Here is a 20,204-nt window from a genome sequence, read left to right on the forward strand (position 1 = left end):
GATAGGAAAGTAGCAGAGGAATGTGGAGCACTGTGTTGAGTCCTCATGCAAACTATACAGTGTTCCAATTGTACATACTGGTGGGCGTATATGTGAAAACGCTCTGAAAATCTGTCCTTTACACAAATGTTTAGACATAAAACAATACAGGCGTCAAAACATAGAAATCCGCAGACGTGTTATGCGAGTCCTTCATTTTCGAAGACGTTCTTACAATTTTCATCTTCATGCCGAGCGGGGGTGTCTGTGTCGGATCTCGGCCCAATTTAAACCGCCTGCCTACGTACACTCAATAACATGAAGGCAAAATGAAAGTGATCTCCCACTGGTATGACAATGACAGGGATGTATTTGTGAGAACGGGTGCACTAACGTTCAATTTCCTTTTAATCTGAACACATCCCCGAAGAGTTGAAAATGTCTGAATGTGTGAACATACTTTTGTGTCTTGATAAAAAGTACTATACAAGATTGGTTTCATAGGGTTTGTTATACTGTGTGTCTATCTTGACTAAGGCTGTTTCATTCAAGGAGCTTTGTGCATTGTGTTTTTTTTTATATCAACTTTTTACAATAACTGTATGTGACATGTATGGAGAAGAAATTGACGTGTGATCACTCATCACGCTGCTTTCTCATATCTTTCTCACAGCAGTTCATTATTTGTACACTTGTATAAAAATCAATGTCAGAATGTTGCCCAATTAACTGCCTTTACAGTGCATTATGGTTTTATGATGGTAGCCGTTTGATCCTGAAATTTCTATTCAAAAGGAGAATAATAGTTTCAAAATGCAGACAAATCAGGTAAACAGCATACTGGAATGGATTGTGTTTGACCTTAGGCATTTTTTTTCCCCTCCACTGGAGGGTCAAACATTTCTCTCCAAATCAAGAGTAGACATCTGCGTCCTCTCGATGTCGTTTCGTCAACGCTGACGATGAATCGATGACGAAATGATTTTGTTGACCACCCTTTTTTCCATGACGATAACGTGATGGCGAGGAGCTAAACATGGCTCTTTGATGACTTAAAACATGATGAGATGTGTGGGAGTTTTCGCTGACGAGATTGACGAAAATGTCAGTGGATGGTATTACTGTCTTACTGCCATGTGTAGAACAGCGACTTCAATTGAGTGGCAATGAACAGCTTGAAACCTACTTTTTGAAAAATTGTTCACTATCTGCTAAACTGTGTCTTGTGAAGTGAGTTGATATCACTGCCACCATACAGCACTCGTATTGCGAGTCAAAGCAACAAAATTGGCCGAGCGACAACGCGGATCTCTCATAATCCGTAGGTCAGGTCACTTGTATCTCAAGGCACCACTGTACCTGTGTTTGTGTCTTACTCACTGACCCCTTGTACTTTCTTATCAAGCCTCTCTATCTGTCCCTTGAAGCTATTTCCAATCACCGGATTCTTTACTCCTGTTTGTGCTTTTAACCACAGCCTGTCAGTCTGTCAGTGTATGAATAATTGAGGTTTATTGAGTATGGTCAGCAGATGGTGAGATGGCTGTTATGGAGCTATCAGCGGGTTGCAGGAACTGCACACACCTGTCCAGTTAAAACCCACAGGAGCTTGGCTGGAACACTGCAAAGAGTTGCGAGAGGTTGCTGTCCGGCGTGCAAAACACACAGCCACATGTGGGCACACACGCAAGAATGCGTGAATAACAGTAAACATGCCAACAGCAGATGTGTTTTTTCTTTTTTGCACCTGTTCATACGCACCTGCTACAGCCAAATGCTTTCCAAAAATCTTCTACTTATCTTTCCACCCGACACTCCCGTCTTCGCTTTTCCTTCCTGCCCCCGGCATTTATCCTCCGCACCCATCGAACTGCTCACTTGGCCGTCTCTTTATCGCACTCCACTGCGGGTCCTAACGAGCACAACAACTGGCCCCGTTTTTCGGCACGCCTGACAGAAAACTCGGCCTCCGTCACAGCAGCCGCTGCCAACCCTTTGACCCCACTACACCCCCTAAGCCCGCCCCCGTCCCAAAGCCCCGATTTCGACTGTGACCTGCCGGACTCACATGAGTTAACCCTGGGTTACGTCCACACACACACATAAAGACAGCGAAAAGTCTGCAGGGCTGCCAACAAGCTTTCACACAAAATTTATCTTTACCACCCCCTCCTCCCTCTGGGTTCTTCAAATCCTCCTCCTCCCCACTCTTGAGCCTGTAACCTACCCCCTTTTTCTCCTCTCTCGCTCTCGTACCCCCTTTCACTCCACACTCCCCCTAATCCTGTCTATCTCCTTCCGGATGAAAGCAATTTTAGCTCCCCTTTAGAACCCCTTTTGATTTGATGATCCATTGCAGGGGGGGGGGGGGGGGAAATGCAGATAAATTTGTCGTTTTCTTTTGCGTCCTTGTCAGAAGGCCAAGTAGCTTTTATTTTTGTCTGATTTCTTTGCTTTGCTTCACAGCTTTCTTCTCAACTATCTCCATTGAGAATCTATTATATGCAGATAGAAGGGTTTTAACGTTATTGCTAGTAAAAGTGCATCGAATAAACAATCTTTGTATCAAACAGAAGCTCTGTACACTTAAGTAATTTGTTCCTCAGCAGTCTTCTGTATAAATACACGCTATTACCAGGTTGTCTTTATTTCTTCTTTACTCCTGTTTGGCAGTGTTGTTTTCCTCTTTCAAATAAGGGAAGATTGCAATGTCTGGAGTGCTGAAAACACATATTCCATCATTAATCCCTGCCCCAGCTCACTCAAGCATATTGAATTTTCCAGGTTGAATAATAACCATTGGACGTTTGATTGAGTAACTAACTCACAGAAGAGTACTAACTAGGAAGCAAATTATTCAGTTTGATAACGACATGCTTCTTTGCGACTATCAATTTGGATGGTAACATTCAAATGTACGGCCATATAAGAAAGTTAATCGTAACGTTTCAATTCTGCAACCAATTTGAAGGAATCCGATCTGACTTGCTGTAGCAACCATCAGCATTACATCATTCCCACTGCTACCTTTTTCAAACTCATTCACTGCCAGGCCTCCATATTAACATGGATATTTGAATTCAAAAGCCGTCAATGGCAGTGAATGAGTTTTTAAGAGGCTTCCTGGCTTTGACTGACATTTTTGACATCTTGATTAACAACGAACCAATGGTTGCTTCGACATTTTAGACGGCTCTTGCTGAGATTCAGCCTAGTTTTCGCAAGACATTTATGTTATACTGTGTACCTGCAGCCTTACAACATAATGAGGCGTCTATGAATATTGTCATTATCAAAAATATTACTATTTTGATCAACTGGTCAAACTGTTAAGTATGTGCACATATGCAAATAGAGGAATAGTTTTATGTTCACATTTTGCCTTATAAGTTACAATCGAACAGCCCCTCCTGTTGAAAAATGCCCGTGCTTTGCTTGTTGTACCTCAGTCACTACTAGTAAATGTTCAGAAGTTGTTTTTTCTAAATATGTGGAGCAAATTCTTTGTGATCATCCCAGCCCAGTCTCCAGCCTATTTTTCCTGTTAATCTTTGACCTTTTTTCCTTCCCCAAGGGACCTGGAAAATGTTGTTATTGGGGAAACTTAGTCAAATGTTGACACCAATGGAACCTGGCATATGTTTACTTCAGCTCCACAGTTTGAATTAAGGTGTTGGATGCTGAGGACCCTCTCTTCGTCTGGCCCTACTTGGGGTCCCTTGCAGCCCTCCCTCTGCAATTTTTCCCGACATCACAGTCAGACCACCAAACACAAATACACAACTCCACAACTGGAGTTAAGTTTCACCTTAGTGTCATCTGTCTCTCTTGTCTGACATTCCAGTTTTCTTCAGTGCTTCCTTGACTGATCTAGAAAACAGTACTTCCCCTTAAATGGCCTCGAGCAAACTCCATTAATAAACAATAGCCACACTAACTCTGAAAGTATATAAAATGGGTTTTAAAGAGACTAGCGGATGTGTCATTGGCTTTCCTGTCTGTTCTATAAGATTTGCCTTTCTGGGGCTCAATATGTATTAATATAGTGGTGTTGTGAGCAGACAAGAGTGAGCGCAAGGCAGGAACAAAGGGGAAAGTCCACGCAAACCAAGATGAAAGTGCATACTGGAAGATATTACAAAGCCAGGATGCTCATTATAATGAAACGAGAGGTTGTAATGTTGTTGACTGTACACATCTGTTTGCCTCCTAAGCTCTCTGGCAGATGCTACCATCCATGTGTGTAAGTGCATGCTGATGTGCACTTATACTTGCGTCCATTGTGTTTATACCATTTAAACTACAGTACAATGCTGCTTGTGCAATCTGGCATAATTCCACCTCTTATTAGAAAGTAGATTTATTGGACCAGCAACATAAACTGGGACAACATTATGTTGCGGTTAACCCGACACTTTTGATAGCACCCATTGTACGGCTATTGCCACATAAGAGAAGTATATTTCCTAAACACCATATATATTTATGTTATGCGTCTTAATGTATGTGTTAATAGTCACTTAGACTATAATCTACACAAAGAAGACATCCACTATCACTATCTTTAATGGTCCCTCCCCATTACGTGTGAAGTGGAAAAGTTTTACAAGTGCTTGAACTTTTGATGGGATAATGAACTAAACAATGACTATTGTGACTCAAGGTTCAAGTTGTCCATTATTTAAACAGCAGCTCCCCCTCTCTCCACGCCATGCAGTTTGAGTTCAGATCCAAGCATTCCACTGAAATGGCTACATGCCTCTTCATTGAGAAAATAAAATCTTCTCTCGACAAGGGTGGAGTTGTAGGGGCGGTGTTCTTGGACCACAGGAAAGCTTTCGATACAGTAAATCAGTTCTTCTTACCAAGCTCTCAAAATTTTACTTCTCTCGCAAAGAAGATTCTTGGACAGCCGTGGTCCAATGGTTAAGATCATCGCCTACCACTGTGGGGGACCTAGGTTCAAGACCCCGACTGGAGCATCGGCCAACATCCCCCGGACTCACGGCTGTGGTGTCCTTGAGCAAGACACTGATACCCCGAAATGGTCCCCGGGCGCTTCAGCTGCCCCCTGCTCCAGTGTTTTCCACTAACATGTGTATGTGTTCACTGTGATAGGTTAAATGCAGAGAACATATTTTGTGTGCATGCATGCATGTTCATGACAATAAAATATGATTATTCTTCTTCTTCTTCAAAGCTGTGAGCTGGATTGAATCATATCTGCATGACCGAACACAATCTGTATCAGTTAACAACTGCAGATCAGTCTCTTAGGCTAACCTCTGGAGTCCCTCAGGGATCAATATTAGGCCCCCTTTTATTGAGTCTTTATATCAACGATTTGCCCACTGTTTGCTCTGAAGCAGAGTGCGTAATGTATGCAGACGACACGGTTTTCTTTGTTCATGGTCGCTCCAAAGATACTGTTGCTGCTAAACTCACTAATACAATGTCCTGTGTCACAACTTGGTTGCAGGAGTGCTGTCTACAGCTAAACGTTTCTAAAACTGTAGGCATGTATTTCACTAAAACAAATAGAGTATCACCTGACCCCGACATACTTGTTAATGGAGAAAAAATGCAAATTGTCAGCCAATACAAATATCTTGGGTTAATAATAGATTCACAGCTTTCCTTTAAAGCCTATATTGACAAATTGTGTAAAAATATCAAATTAACCCTCGCAAATGTTCGTGCAATTCGAAATTAAATGTCAACTGAAGCCGCAAAAATTTACTTGCATTCAATGATTCTTAGTCACTTTAACTATTGCATAACCAGTTGGTCCCAGGCTGGTCAGAATGCAAAAAAACCATTGGAAGTTTTGTACAAACAAGTAATTAAAGTGATGGATAAAAAACCAAGGCACTATCATCACTGTGCAATTTTAAAAAAATACAGTCTTTTAAACTGGGACAGTCTTCACATATTTGCAGATTTAAATTTGATTTATAAAGTACTGCATGATTTGGCCCCAGCTCCTCTGGCTGAGTTCATCAGCCAAAGAAACAGCTCTGAACGTGTCACTCGAGGCTCTGTCAGAGGTGACTGTCTCATTCCTCTGCGCAGGAGCACTTTCAGTAAGTCAGCCTGGTCAGTGAGGAGCGCTGGTGAGTGGAACCTGAGTACCTGAGGAGGTTAAACTGCTTAGAACATACAAGGCCTTCACAAAAAAACTGAAAATGCGACAAAAAAATAGTCATAATGTGTGTGCGTATGTAAATTATGTTCATAATGCTACCTTATTTTACTGCCTCTACAGCAGAGTCTACCAGCAAAGGCAAGACAGAAAGCAACATAGCAAGGTAGGTTCAACCAGTCAGCTGTATGAGCTATTCCCCTTACAGCAGGTTTCTACTCGTCTGAAGGCTTACAACACATAGGGATCTTAAAAACTATGCTCAACACGGACGAGAGGCCCTGTGCACCTCCAGGCCAGCCTAACTCCACTGTCTCAATGGATGGATACCAATCAGAATAAGAATCAGAAGAATTAGAATCATCTTTATTTGCCAAATATGTCATAAACACATGAACGTTTTCCTATTATCTACTTCCACTACATTACAAAGGAGTATACCGCTCTGAATAAAATTGAATGGTAATGAAACTCTAAAAGTGGTGTGACATCGAGAAGAAAAAACAAATCTGAGTGCTAATAAGACTTAAGACTTGAGTGCAGACTTAAGGTCACTGGTTATTGATGCGTTTTGAGCGGCGACATACATATCCGTTTGCCTGTATTATACTGAGTCACTGATGGTGTATGGGTACACTCGCCTGACTTTGGTGTGGGCAGCGTGGGTTCAGTTCCCACTCAGTGACGGTGTGATTGTGGTTACAAATGGTTGTCCGTGTCTACATGTGCCCTGTGACTGACTGGCGACCAGTTCAGGGTGTAGTCCACCTTTCGCCCGAATTCAGCTGGGATAGGCTCCAGCACCCCGCGACCCTAACCACGATAATCGGTGTTGAAAATGGATGGATGGAGGTAGAAAAGTAACTCCCAATTTTTAAGTAGTTGTAATTTATTTCTGAACTATAATTCTTACGAGAAATGAACATGAGAAGAAAGTGTATTGCATGGAGTTTTATTTAAAATTCGATACGGGCGCCAGCATTAGCCACCAGTTTCTCAAGCCGCCTGGGAACCGCATTAACTGATTTCACAAGGAACTCTTGTGGGATGGAAGACATAACTTCTCGTATTCGCCCTTGAAGCTCTTCCAAAGTCATTGGTTTGGTAGAATAGACTTGCTCCTTTAATCATGGAACATACACAAACAAATTGAGAAAAATATTACAACATATGAATAAATAAGTATTTTAAATAGGGAGTTACTTTTGAATCACCCTGTATTATACTGCCTCCAGGTGGCCAACGTACACACACCACAGGAAGCAGCCCAATGTCCATTGAGTCGAAGCAGAAACATGTAGCAAAGCTGTTTAATTCTTTACATTATAATTATATCATTACTTCATGTTTTTATATAGTACAATATCATAGACTGCTATTTTTTCATATTAAAAAACACATTAAAGAAGAATTAAACACTTTCATTCCACTCTGATCGGTATTAATTATTGAAAAATATGAGAAAGAAAAAACAGAGCAATGCATGTAGTGGGACAATGATGCAGTGTTTTGAAGGGAAAAATCTGGTAGTGTGGAGGGAACGGGGATTGCACCCTGATTTTTAACCAGACCACAGTTTTGTTTATGAGCCATAAAGGCTCATTTAATACCTATGTAAAATGCCTCACAAAGACCTAAAGACCTGGACAATGTCGGAAACAGCTACTGGCTGCCCTCTTATAATATGTAATATGCATGCAGTACTAGTACTGAATTGTGGAGCATGTCAATCAAATTTTGAATTAAAGTAGCTGGAACAAGATCGTAACATTTTCTGTAGGTACATTAGTGGAATCGTGCCATCATAATGCGAGTCTTTTAAAAATAGAAGAAAAATTACATTTTCCCCAGGACTTTGCACTTTCGACTTAATTCCCACATCTTTCATGTGCATGAAATGAATAGGTTGAAAGTAGTTCCCTTACAGTCTGAAAAAGCTGTTTTCCATCCTTTTAAGCTCTCCCCACTCACTTTCACCTTAATACCTCCACTTCCCTGCGTAAACGTGCTATTACAGTATCATTACAGTGGCCCTTTACTGGGACATAGGTTCTGTGTTCTGGGGCTTGTGGGGGACGCATTATGTCATTAAGTCATTATGAGACAGGATACAGCGAAAATAATACCCATAATAGGAGCAACACTGGGCACTACTTTAATCTAAAGTCTCACGCTTGCCAGTCTTCCGGTGGATTTGCATGTGCACTGTGTTCGTGCGGCGAGTTCCTGCATAACATTATCATCGTCCAAAAGTAAAGAGTGGGGAATAGAAACATCTCGAAAGGACTCACCCCAGAGTTAGGATACGCTGTCCAGCCCAGTTCAGCTGTGGCCACTCGAGTGTCCATTACGGTTTCTGCAGCAAGAAGAAAAAAATAGGGTTGGGGTGAGGAGTTAACGCAAAATAAGCTTTTCAGTATCATTCAACTGAAATTAACATTCAGGCCCCGGTGATCACTTGACACTATGATTCATGAAGAGAGAAAGAGACTGATCCTTCACAGAGTTCTAGTATGACTAAAGACAGAAAAAAGTCTTTAACACTCTGAGAAATGTATGTAATACTCTACCCTGCTGTTAAAAGTTGATGTTCATGTTTGCTATGACTGCTAATTTCCAAATTCTGCGAGTTTGACTTTTAAATCCAACGTCTACATGCTATCTTCGCTCACTGGTCAACATGCATACCACAATCCACACACACTGTTCCAGCAGTTTTATGAAACTCTTCGTTCCCAAAGTCCGCACTACTTTTAGTCAATCTTCTTTCCAATTTTCTGCCCTAAAAAAATAGAACACTGAATTACATATAGTAAAAACCACCTCATTTATCCCAAATCATCGTTTAAAAATTGTGTGAGGGATGCTGTGCATGATCCCTGCACCTGTACTAAGATGTAATGTACAACTCCAATTCCAATGAAGTTGGGATGTTGTGTTAAACATAAATAAAAATCGAATACAATGATTTGCAAATCATGTTCAACCTTTATTTAATTAAATACACTACAGAGACAAGATATTTAATGTTCAAACTGATAAACTTTATTGTTTTTAGCAAATAATCATTAACTTAGAATTTTATGGCTGCAACACGTTCCAAAAAGGCTGGGACAGGGTCATGTTTACCACTGTGTTACATCACCTTTTCTTTTAACAACATTCAATAAACGTTTGGGAACTGAGGACACTAATTGTTGAAGCTTGGTAGATGGAATTCTTGCTGGATGTACAGCTTCAGCTGTTCAACAGTCCGGGGTCTGTTATGTAATCCCTCCCTCCATCCATCCATCCATTTTCTGAGCCGCTTATCCTCACTAGGGTCGCGGGAGTGCTGGAACCTATCCCTATCAATGGGCAGAAGGCGGGGTACACCCTGAACTGGTTGCCAGCCAATCGCAGGGCACATTTAAACAAACAACCATTCGCACCCACATTCACACCTACGGGCAATTTAGAGTCTTCAGTAAACCTACCACGCATGTTTTTGGGATGTGGGAGGAAACCGGAGTCCCCGGAGAAAACCCACGCAGGCACGGGGAGAACATGCAAACTCCACACAGGTGGGGCTGGGGATTGAATCCCGGTCCTCAGAACTGTGAGGCAGATGCTCTAACCAGTTGTCTATGGAATTGTATTTGCTTTTATTTTGCTTTCTTTTCCTCTGCTGTGCGGTCAACGTTGCTAAAGTGAATCTGTTCTCAATTGCTTACTTGGTTAAATTGGACTAGATCCCTTAACTCTACTTGAATATTAATCATGCATCTAACCTTGAAGGATCATTTTGGGGAAAACATTGGGAAGAACCTGAGAACCCTGACCTCAAACCCATCAAAAGCCTGTTGAATAAACTAAAACAGAGAAATCGGGACCTCTCTCTGATCCCACCTCTGTGACTTCTGACCTCACAAATGTTCTTCTGGAATAATAAATTGAAATTCCCAAAGACATACACCTCTTTTTGCTTTTTGCAGTTAAGTTCTGATTGTGTTTGTGCATGCATTTGACATCCAAGGGTAAGGTTGAATGCACCCTTGATAGGATTTTAGAGGATTGTTATTGTTCGTCTTCAGTGTTTCACAATTACAGGAAGAGATGTATCCCATCCCTTAACAACCACAAATAGTGTTTTCTGTTCACTTTGTCTTACGAAAAGACTGAATAAAAGGGTCTAGTCTTTAAAAAGAAAGGAAGGATGTCTTTTCTGTGAGTCACAACACACCCTGAGGACCGAAAACATTTACTGTTGGAAAATTGGACTAAAGGTTCTAAACTGCAGCTTCCCTTTTGCATTGTTCCTCTGTGACACTTAGGAGATAAATTTGTCTTGCAACTCAGAGGAGACATTTACTGGCTCCGTACTGATTAATGTCTGCACTTTTGGCAGCATGAGCTCCAAAAAGGAGAGCAATTCACAATCCTCTCTGCATCGTTCACTCACATTTTTATAGTGATGGGCATGTTGGTCTTAGCAATGTGATTTGTGGAGTCATAATTTAGCTTTGTCTAATCGGTCCCAAAGCCTCCAATTTTTTAAGACGATCAGGATACGTATATTTCACTCTTTCAACATCTGCCCCCGAATGCAGTTTGTTGTATTTGGAGTCATAGGTACTTCAGGATGATCATCTGCAGGATGTTAGAGTGTTGCTGACTTGGACGCAATCCATTTAGCACCGCAAACAGTTGGCTAGCACCACCCACACGTGTTGTTGATGAAGGAGATGAATTGCAAGCTGCAGACTCTCAGCCTCTCACTCAAGGAGCCGTTCCAACCCTTTAAGCGCCCACCTTTTTACCTTCTTCACTCCGGGAAGCGTGCCCCCGCAGATGTCGTTTTTTTAAGATGCGCCGAACGCAAAGTGATTTGGAAATCCTTCCAAATGGAGCCTTTGAAGCCTGTCATCTTTACATCAAGTGATCTTGGTTTGAAGAATTAAAAACAAAAGTGCACCAGTGACAAGCAACCGGCATCCTCAATCCCCACTTACTGGTGGAAGCTGTCCTCAGACATGAAACCAATTAGCCTTGGTAATTCCAAGACACACAAACTTTTACAAACAATCACACACATTCACAAGCCAACACACTCAACTCAGAGAGCAATTTTCAGTGTACATCCTTGGCGACAGGCCTCGTTCACGCCTAGCTTCCATCCCCAATTTCCTTAAGATGAGCATCGCCTTGTCTTGTTCCAACAGCCCCAGCCCTGCCTTGCCTTGCTGTCAGCTGGGGAGGTAGGAGCGAAGCGTGAAACCAGCCAACGTAGCAAGGCCTGCCAACACACTCTCCGGGGAAATCATAGGAGATTTAGTCAAATCACACAGGCTCCTGCTAGGCCATTCTCCATTTCCTTTTGGAGACGGATGGAAGAACAGGAAATGCGCCGGACGGTAAAGGTGCAGACAAAGGGGTCAAATGCTCATGGGAGAGGTAGATGAACTTTGTCATGTGACTTGATGTCTGCATTTGACACTAGCAAGTGAGCTAAGTGGCTATTTGCAACAGGGTGGGGCTCTTACACCTTGTGCACTGGCCTTTAGGATTTGGGCAATGTCCCCTGTTAGCGAGAGCTGTTTTGTGGAGTGTTAATTATGAGTGGATTTCACGGTCAGGTTTATTTTTAAGAAATAGGTAACACAGTGGTGCCTTGAAATACAGTACAAGTTTAATTCATTCCGTGACCACGCTGTTGACTCAAAACATTTGTACCGGATATCATCTTTGCCCATTGAAATAAATGGAAATGGCAGTAATCCTTTGGTAGTCGCCCCAAAATTAAAAAAAATTGAAATTTTAATAAGGAAAAATAGCACTCCAATGATGTACTTAATAAAAACAGAGTACTAACATTATTATATCGAATTAAGAAAAAAAAATCAAACAGTTGTGCAATATGATTTAATGCTGTAATGCCATTCATTGTGCTGCTACTTCTGGTGTGCTCGCCTTGGCCACCAGGGGGCAGTTAGATACAGTCATGCAGACACAAAAGAAGAATAGCACTTTTACTACTACTACTCTAAGTGACTCAATAAGATGGCGTAATATTTGGCATTTTTCTTACAGAATAAAAAAATATATACACGTGAGTATTCTTATATGATCTGTCTAATGTGTCGGTCTGACGTTTGTGTTCAAATTTCAGTTGTTTCTAAAACTGTAACTCTGAATGCTAATCATTAGAATGTCAATGGCCTTTGTTAGCGTTAAGCTAAGCAGAATTTCCCAAGGCAAAGATATGTGGTTGTCTTAAACACACAATGTGCAGTTATCTTTGTTTTATGTTTAGTTTGACGGTAAACTTCAACTGGGAGTGGCATTAGAAAGCTTGAACCCTCTTTTTTGAAGAATTCTGAAATATTTAACAAAATACTGCTTATTGCAAAGTGAGTTGAATTAAGTTCACTGCCACCATATAGTATTCATATCAGAAATTCTCATTCTTAAGTCAAAGCAATAAAATCGGCCAAATGATGGCTTGAATCTCGAAAACGTTGGGTCACTCGTATCTCAAGGCACCACTATAAGTCATTTGAGTGGCATTGCTGAAAGAATAAATCATCCAATGACATTTAAAGCATTATCCTATTTACTCTATTTTATATGGCTAATCAATATGTCCTCAATGTGCCCGAATAGTGGTGGTGGTGATCACAGTTTGTTGACAGCTGGGATGGACACAACAATCGATAACTGATTGATTGGCATTAAGGGTTCTCTCGGTTGTTTGGAACTGATTGCTGTTTAGTCATGTCTCAAAGCAACTGGCTGAAAGAATCAAGGGCTGCCTGATTCAGTCAAATAGTTAACCAATACTTGATAGTTTCTCCAAATTTTTTTACCTGAGTTCGTTGTCACATTTATGTGGGGCCAATTATGTATTACTCGTGCACTCACTGTAGTTGTCTCGCCGTGCTGCACTATTTGCATATACTGGTCACTCATGCCAGAGTAGCATCTGCTCCATTTGCACACTGAGTGAGGAGTATCTGTAACTTTTGCACAACCAACATTGTCCCAGATTATCGCACTACTCGTCACTTTAAACCGCATACACTCCTTGAAGTCTCAGCGCCCTTTGCACAATGGTCATTGCACCGGACTATTGCAATATTAGTCATTCGAACTGCTCTAAGTGCTAGAGGACTCTGCATCTTTTTGCACAATTGTTTTTTGTCAATGTTTTTATGTCTCCAAAGTGTTCTGTAAATTGACTGTCTGTTGTACTAGAGCGGCTCCAACTACCGGAGACAAATTCCTTGTGTGTTTTGGACATACTTGGCAAATAAAGATGATTCTGATTCTGATTCTGATGTCGATCATAAATATTTAGTCAAATGCCCAGTTGTCCATCCCTGGAAAAGAGGTAACCAGAATGTCATCTCATGTTCTCACACAGTCAATCCCAAGTTGAGTAAAACACACCACTGTGGCCCCTCACGTTTCAAGGGTAGCACCAGAATCCTGCATTGTGCTGTGTCAGCTATGACAGCAAGCCTCATTAAATAAAAAAAATAAAAAAAGTTCATCCTGTGTGAAAGGTATTAATAAATAAAGCTTAAGGCTGACTTCCCAACCACTGCTCATAAATCTATTGGAAAACAAAAGCTTGTAGGTGTCAGACTAGTCGTCTTTTGATGGATTCAAAGCATTGCAAGGCTGCAGGACGTACTGCTGAGATGTTGCATAATATTAGTTACTGCAAATCACGTGACGGATGTCTATTACTTGTATGAAAAAACAGCAGGACCACGCATGATCAAGACTGAAACTAGAACCCAATGCATCCCACCTGAGATGGCACAGATATTCCTCATTAGGGACTCGCGACGGATCAATACCAAATGGTGGGCTGTTTCTACGAGTGGAGAGAGGGAGGGGGAGAAATGATAGAGCAAGGGAGACTGCATTAAACATTGATGGGGACCCTGTGGTCGCGATCGATAAGGCAGCCCTCTCTTTGCACAATTACACGTCACCAAGCAGTCGCGTGATTCATCACATGATCACATATTGCAAACACTTGGGCCAAAGATATTTACGGAATTGGAGCTGAAAGAAAACAAAGCAGCGGGAGGAGATGGCCCCACTTTTCTTTCTCTTCAAGCTTCAATGTATGTCTTTATGGTTTGCAAATGAGAATGGCAACATCTCTGTGTAATTCAAGCCTTTGTGACCTGGATGTATGATTGCATGGTCGCCGGTCGATGGAACATGTGCTGAAGCGCCTCTCCGAAGCCTCCTCAGTCAATAAGATAGGCAATTCTCCACAGATTTCGCTTTTCATTCCAGAACATCTTTTCCATTCATTTATCCTTTAACACATACCCCCAAAACCACACCCCCACGACCACTCAAGGAAGCTGGCACACTTTGTAATTCAATGAGACAATCATGTCCAGCTGCTGAACGCTGGGCTGAGAGGACCCTCGTTTTGTGATTGGCGCAACAAACTGAAATAAGATCTTTGGGCCAAAAGGAGGCGGGACGGTGGCCGACTGGTTAGAGCGTCAGCCTCACAGTTCTGAGGACCAGGGTTCAATCCCCGGCCCCGCCTGTGTGGAGTTTGCATGTTCTCCCCGTGCCTGCGTGGGTTTTCTCCGGGCACTCCGGTTTCCTCCTACATCCCAAAAACATGCATGAATTGGGGACTCTAAATTGCCCGTAGGTGTGAATGTGAGTGTGAATGGTTGTTTGTTTGTATGTGCCCTGCGATTGGCTGGCAACCAGTTCAGGGCGTACCCCGCCTCCTGCCCGATGTCAGCTGGGATAGGCTCCAGCACGCCTGCGACCCTAGTGAGGAGAAGCGGCTCAGAAAATGGATGGATGGATGGGCCACAAGGAAAGATGATTCAGAAGGGATGTATCCTCTCTTAGATGTCGAGTCAAGATGGGAAGACAAAGACAGGGCGAGCGAGAGAGTGAAAAGAGAGTGAAAAAACCATGAGGAGAATTCAGCGGGGCTGAAATGAGCACTTAACAGTGATGAAGCCCCAGGGTAGTGGCGCGTGCTGAGCTTGGCATCTTAATACCAGGCTGAAAACAAAGTGGCAAACGTGCGAGACTGAAAGCTGCTGCGTCTCCCAAAACTAATCAGTCCACCACTCAAGGGATTTTATGAATTGGGGAAAAAAAGGAGCATTTGTGACAGCTTTTGAGAATCGAGAATTACTTTCACATGATGGATGTATATTATTTGATATCCCTTTCAAATAGAGGCCACATGTCGATGTCATAAAAAATAAATCAATATAAAACAATTCTTTTAATTAAAATTCTTAACATAAACTGAAGAAAATGCTGCATTGACTTTACCTAATTTTAGCTACGAAAATTCATATTCAGTTTCTCCGTATACTATTATAGACATAGACTATTTGATGTCATATGTCCTAAGTAACGCGGTTGTGTTCCACTAGTAGGTGTGTCTTTTCCATACATCTAGCAAGTAGTTTTTTTGTTTTTGTTTGTTTTATAAAGGTATCATTGTTGAGAGCTAGTTCATCGTAAATAACAGAACAGTAGTAAAGTAAATAAGGAACAGTAGTAAACTAATAAAGTTAATAGATTTCTGAATCACTGTGTTCACCAGAGAAGACAATCCCTGTAAAAGCAGAAGTGAGACTTATTTAATTTATCACTACACGGAGGCTGCGTCATTCATCCTGAAGGCTTTAAATAGAAGGTTCAGGACAGGCAATAGAAATACATCAGAGAAATATGTTACTTTCACTTCTCCCTGATGACGAGGATGACAATGTGGCTGATTTGAAAATTGAACTGAGAGTAATATGCCCTCCTCCGAGACAACAAGTGATGGCACACAAGACGCACATATTGTAACTGCTTTGGGCTCACTGGCTCTGACGGAGTGAATATAATACTTTTTGCAGGAAGAAAAGCCAGAAACAAGAAGAGAAAGGCAAAAAAGAAATAAAGATGAGATACTGGTGGGAACCGAGGAGGTGCCAAGAGATCAGGGGCAGATGTTATGAAAATTAATATACATGCAAGATCGGCAGAAACTGATGAAATTAGCAAATAATTTCATCATAGCAAGGTGACATTATTCCAGCGGGGCACATTATGATTCCACCTTGCAGCACTGCTCCCTACTTGTATATAATTGAGTTTGCTGTGGGATGGATGCAAAAGAAAAGTCAACACGTAGTCACAGGCAGGAGCGTTAACAATGTCCTGAAAGACAACAAACATTTACGTAGCTAAACTAGAAGTTGCACAATCAATATTCCAATATGTTGCATTGTCACGGAATAATACTGATACGCCAACCATCAGATATCAATACTGTATTCAAACAACCAATAAACACGCATTTTATTACTCACGTTTTTATTGATCGGCGGCACCATTAGGTTTTGACAAGAAGTCAAGACTCGAGACCTTTATTTTTTACAGTTTATCATTCATCCCATAATTGCATATTATCTTTAGCAAAATATAGCGATAATATGTATCGGGAGTTATGTTGTCAATCCCATCCCTAGCTGAAACAAAACCAGACCAAGGAATTGCCAAAAGTTTTAAAGGCACTGTTGATAATGATGTGTTCACTTGTAGAACTCACGACAGCTGTTGACTCAGATGACATTTATGTTACATGGCCGGCATAGCTAACAAGCTAGTCTTATTAATTTAGTTGCGGTCAGTCACTCATGGTGCTATTGCTGTAACACTAAAACAGGACACAAGCACAACAGTGACACACATCTGTCTCTTTCTTTCACTCCCTAGCCCGGTCAAGGTAGAGCGGCAAGGCACATCGTTTGCATTCATTAACATTACATTAGCAGAAGGAGTGATCTTTAGAAAGCAGGCTGCTGGAGAGTGTCATCTTTAATTCATCATATCCCCAACACCCACCCCTTTACCTTCACCTTCTCCTCCTCTTACCTCATTTTTCCACTACACAGAATACCTTCATCTGCCTTTCTTTCTCCTAATCTTAGTGTTTTATGTCTCCTTTTCAAATCATGTTTCCTAGATTTCCATTTATCAGAGACGTTCACAGTTTCATCACTTTTCACCTGACTTGTTTTTTTTGCATCCATGCTTCTATTCATTTTCCTTATCTTTACCTCTGCCTCATCAATGACAAGTTGAATCCTGTTCTTTTACATGGCATCAATGCAGGCAAAATGATAACTGTAAAACTAAGCCAAAAAAAGATGCAAATTCCGAAAGCAGAACTATGTTTTGCATGTGATGTCACCAGTTAGAAAACTGCACTTTATTGCAATAACATGTTGTTCATTTCTTTTCCCCCTTCCTATAGAATGGAACATAATACACGGCATGTGAATGTTCAGATATGGCAATACACATTCTCTGAAATGTAGTACCTGCACATTTTTTGCAAGCACTTAGTGCTAATAAACAAGCAATTTCCTGCTTTGAGAATGTTAAACATGTAACATTATTATGTGTGGTAGTTGTAAGAATAGCAGCGGTTCTGAGGATACTTAAGTTGCACACATAACATTACAAATTATTCAGTTGTTAGTTCGTCACTGGTGCCAAAGCTTAGTCGAGTCTTGATTCTTCGATTCTTCTCTATCCAAAACGTACCGTAATTTCTCGTGTATAATGCACACCCATGTATCCATGTATAATACGCACCCCCAAAGTTGATCTCAAAATTCTGGAAAACCCTTCTACCTATGCATAATGCATTTTTACAATGCATGATTTTGGTTCTACCAATATGATCAAAACGAAGTATTATCTGTATTTTGTTAGTTTTTTTGAAATAATTATTCTGAAGTTAAGCACTTTATTTGAACACTCTTATTTTGAAATTCACAGCCCTACTTTTATTTAGTAAATGAGAAAACACACAGTTGTGCTCATATTTGTGATTACCCAGGCAGAATTTGTAAGATGGGTAAAATTTTTTAAGGAAAACATGAAGGGCCAGGCGAAACACATTTAATTTATTTTAATGGGATTCAAATTAAACTGTCAAGCATTTCAGAAAAGCATTATCACTAAACAAAACATAACCATAAAGAAATTAATGACGCTTGTGGTTCAGTCATTAGTTGTATTAAAAAAAAAACATATTTCACAACATATTTCTGCCTGTGTTATGTAAACTTATGAGCACAATTGTACACACAGTATATGCAGTCATATGTACCCCTGTCATATTGGAATGAAAGTGCAGGCTACACCTTTTTCAGAACCTCTAGGTGGCGGTAGCATATTAGAATGAAAGTGTACATCTTTCTCATAACCTCTAGGTGGCGGTGGCATATTGGAATGAAAGTGTACAGCTTTTTCATAACCTCTAGATGTCGGCATACATTTATAAAATGTGAACTTTTTTATTTTTCCCCTATACCTATATATAATGCGCACTATTGACTTGACAATTTTTCGGGGAGGAAATGCGCATTATACACGAGAAATTACGGTACATATAACTGCAAGCATTAACCACATTGGTGAATGTGACATGATGATATTCTCACTGCTGATTGAGAGGCAGAGTTTGGTGTTGTGTTGTGTTTAAATGATGGGCCATAAATTGTTACAGATTTTTATTCAACTCTTTCTGCAAAGCTTTCACTTTTCCCAGGAATCGTTCCAGTCTATCTCTAAGTTGGATCAACGAAGTCATGAGGGAAAAGGCCACAAATTACCAATTGTGTGTGCCAGTAAGCTCGCTCCTCCCAATTGGCGGGTCACAATTGGCTATCGGAAGTGAATATAGTACAAGGACAATCTTCCAGCTACAGTACTTGTGGTCAGTCACAGCATTGTGACCAAGTCAAGTCAAATACTCAGTTCTTCTTCCTGTCCACATTATTATTCCTGAAGCTTCAACATTAATAGAAACTGAAACTTTCTAAAATGTCCCCCGCAGTTTGTGGACGCTAGAGAGTCAGTGAACCAGAGGAATTGCGGACTGCTACAGCATCATTCAGTTGTTGTGTACAACGTTATGGATGGCAGAGGACTTTTCGAGGATGTGTTTATTGACATTCCAACAGCTCTGTGTGAGTCAGATTTGAGTGGTGTTATTGTTTTTTGTATTTTGGCAAACATCTAATTGTGATATTGGCCATTTAATTCTTCAGTGACCCTGCCTATCTCATGCAAGAGTCTCATGAAACCCTTATCGAACAAATGCAGTTTGACCTCTGAACAGCACATACTATGCAACTACAGAGTAAGCAGGGTATGATTGGTTGTCGAAATTGCTTCCGTCTATACCTAACTAGTAAAGGCAGATGGTCACTGCATACCTAGTCTTGGTTCAAGATTTATTCATTTTGAAAGAGTTTCTTGGCTCAGTGCTTGTTCGTGTTCAGGAGGTGTTACTAAGATGAAATGTAAAGCTACATGGATAAACTTTAGTAATATAAAAATAATTCAACCTGTTTCTGTGCAATAGCAAAGGTTATATACACACCAGCCTGCAAAGCAGAAAGCGCTGATGAATCCAATATCAAACCTCACAGTAACAAGACTAGACTCTGCCACAGCAAACAGCAGCAGAAAAAAAATCTGTCACTCGCTTCCTCCAACCATCACAATTGTCATTACTGCTTGGCCAGCCTGTCTGCTCTCAAGAAACCTGGCAATTTGGTGCTCCAAAACGAGGCAATTACAACTCTTAATAGGGTGCTCACCTCACAAAACGGCTTTTAGTGAGAGGGAGACTCCTCCCCCATCATGGCTCACAGGCCGGGGAGACAACACTTTGGCTGGATTCCCAGTCAGACAACCATACCCGCCCCGTCACTTTAGTCCAGTTGCAACTGCTGTGCACACCCACTCTCTTGTCCGTCCAAAAAACGCAAACAGAAATGTGATCATTTTAATGACGCCGTGAAACGAATTCCCCTGTCAATGCCTACAAGTGAATGTATTGATGTGAAACATAAGGACCTGATTAATATTACTTTACAGCAGAATGCCTGTGCCAAGATTTGCTCTCCTGTTCCCACTAAACTGGGGAAATGGAACATGATGCCCCAAGGACCATGATGGAAATGGCGTTGGGATTTAACCTTTCCCGAAAGGAAAATACCTCCCGAATGGAAGTCAATCA

At 41.1% G+C, this 20,204-nt stretch overlaps 1 protein-coding gene across 3 annotated transcripts in view; it reads right to left on the bottom strand.

Moving 5' to 3' along the window:
- LOC133488900 (ephrin type-B receptor 1-B) overlaps nt 1-20,204 on the bottom strand; it is a 196,271-nt gene that overhangs the window by 120,555 nt on the left and 55,512 nt on the right. For all 3 annotated transcript variants that reach the window (XM_061797415.1, XM_061797414.1, XM_061797412.1), the window contains exon 2: nt 8,413-8,477. In XM_061797415.1, coding sequence (XP_061653399.1) covers nt 8,413-8,477 — 65 coding nt within the window. The remainder of the gene's footprint in view (nt 1-8,412; nt 8,478-20,204) is intronic.

The sequence above is a fragment of the Phyllopteryx taeniolatus genome, chromosome 14, assembly GCF_024500385.1.
Source record: "Phyllopteryx taeniolatus isolate TA_2022b chromosome 14, UOR_Ptae_1.2, whole genome shotgun sequence".
Classification (NCBI taxonomy): Eukaryota; Metazoa; Chordata; class Actinopteri; order Syngnathiformes; family Syngnathidae; genus Phyllopteryx; species Phyllopteryx taeniolatus.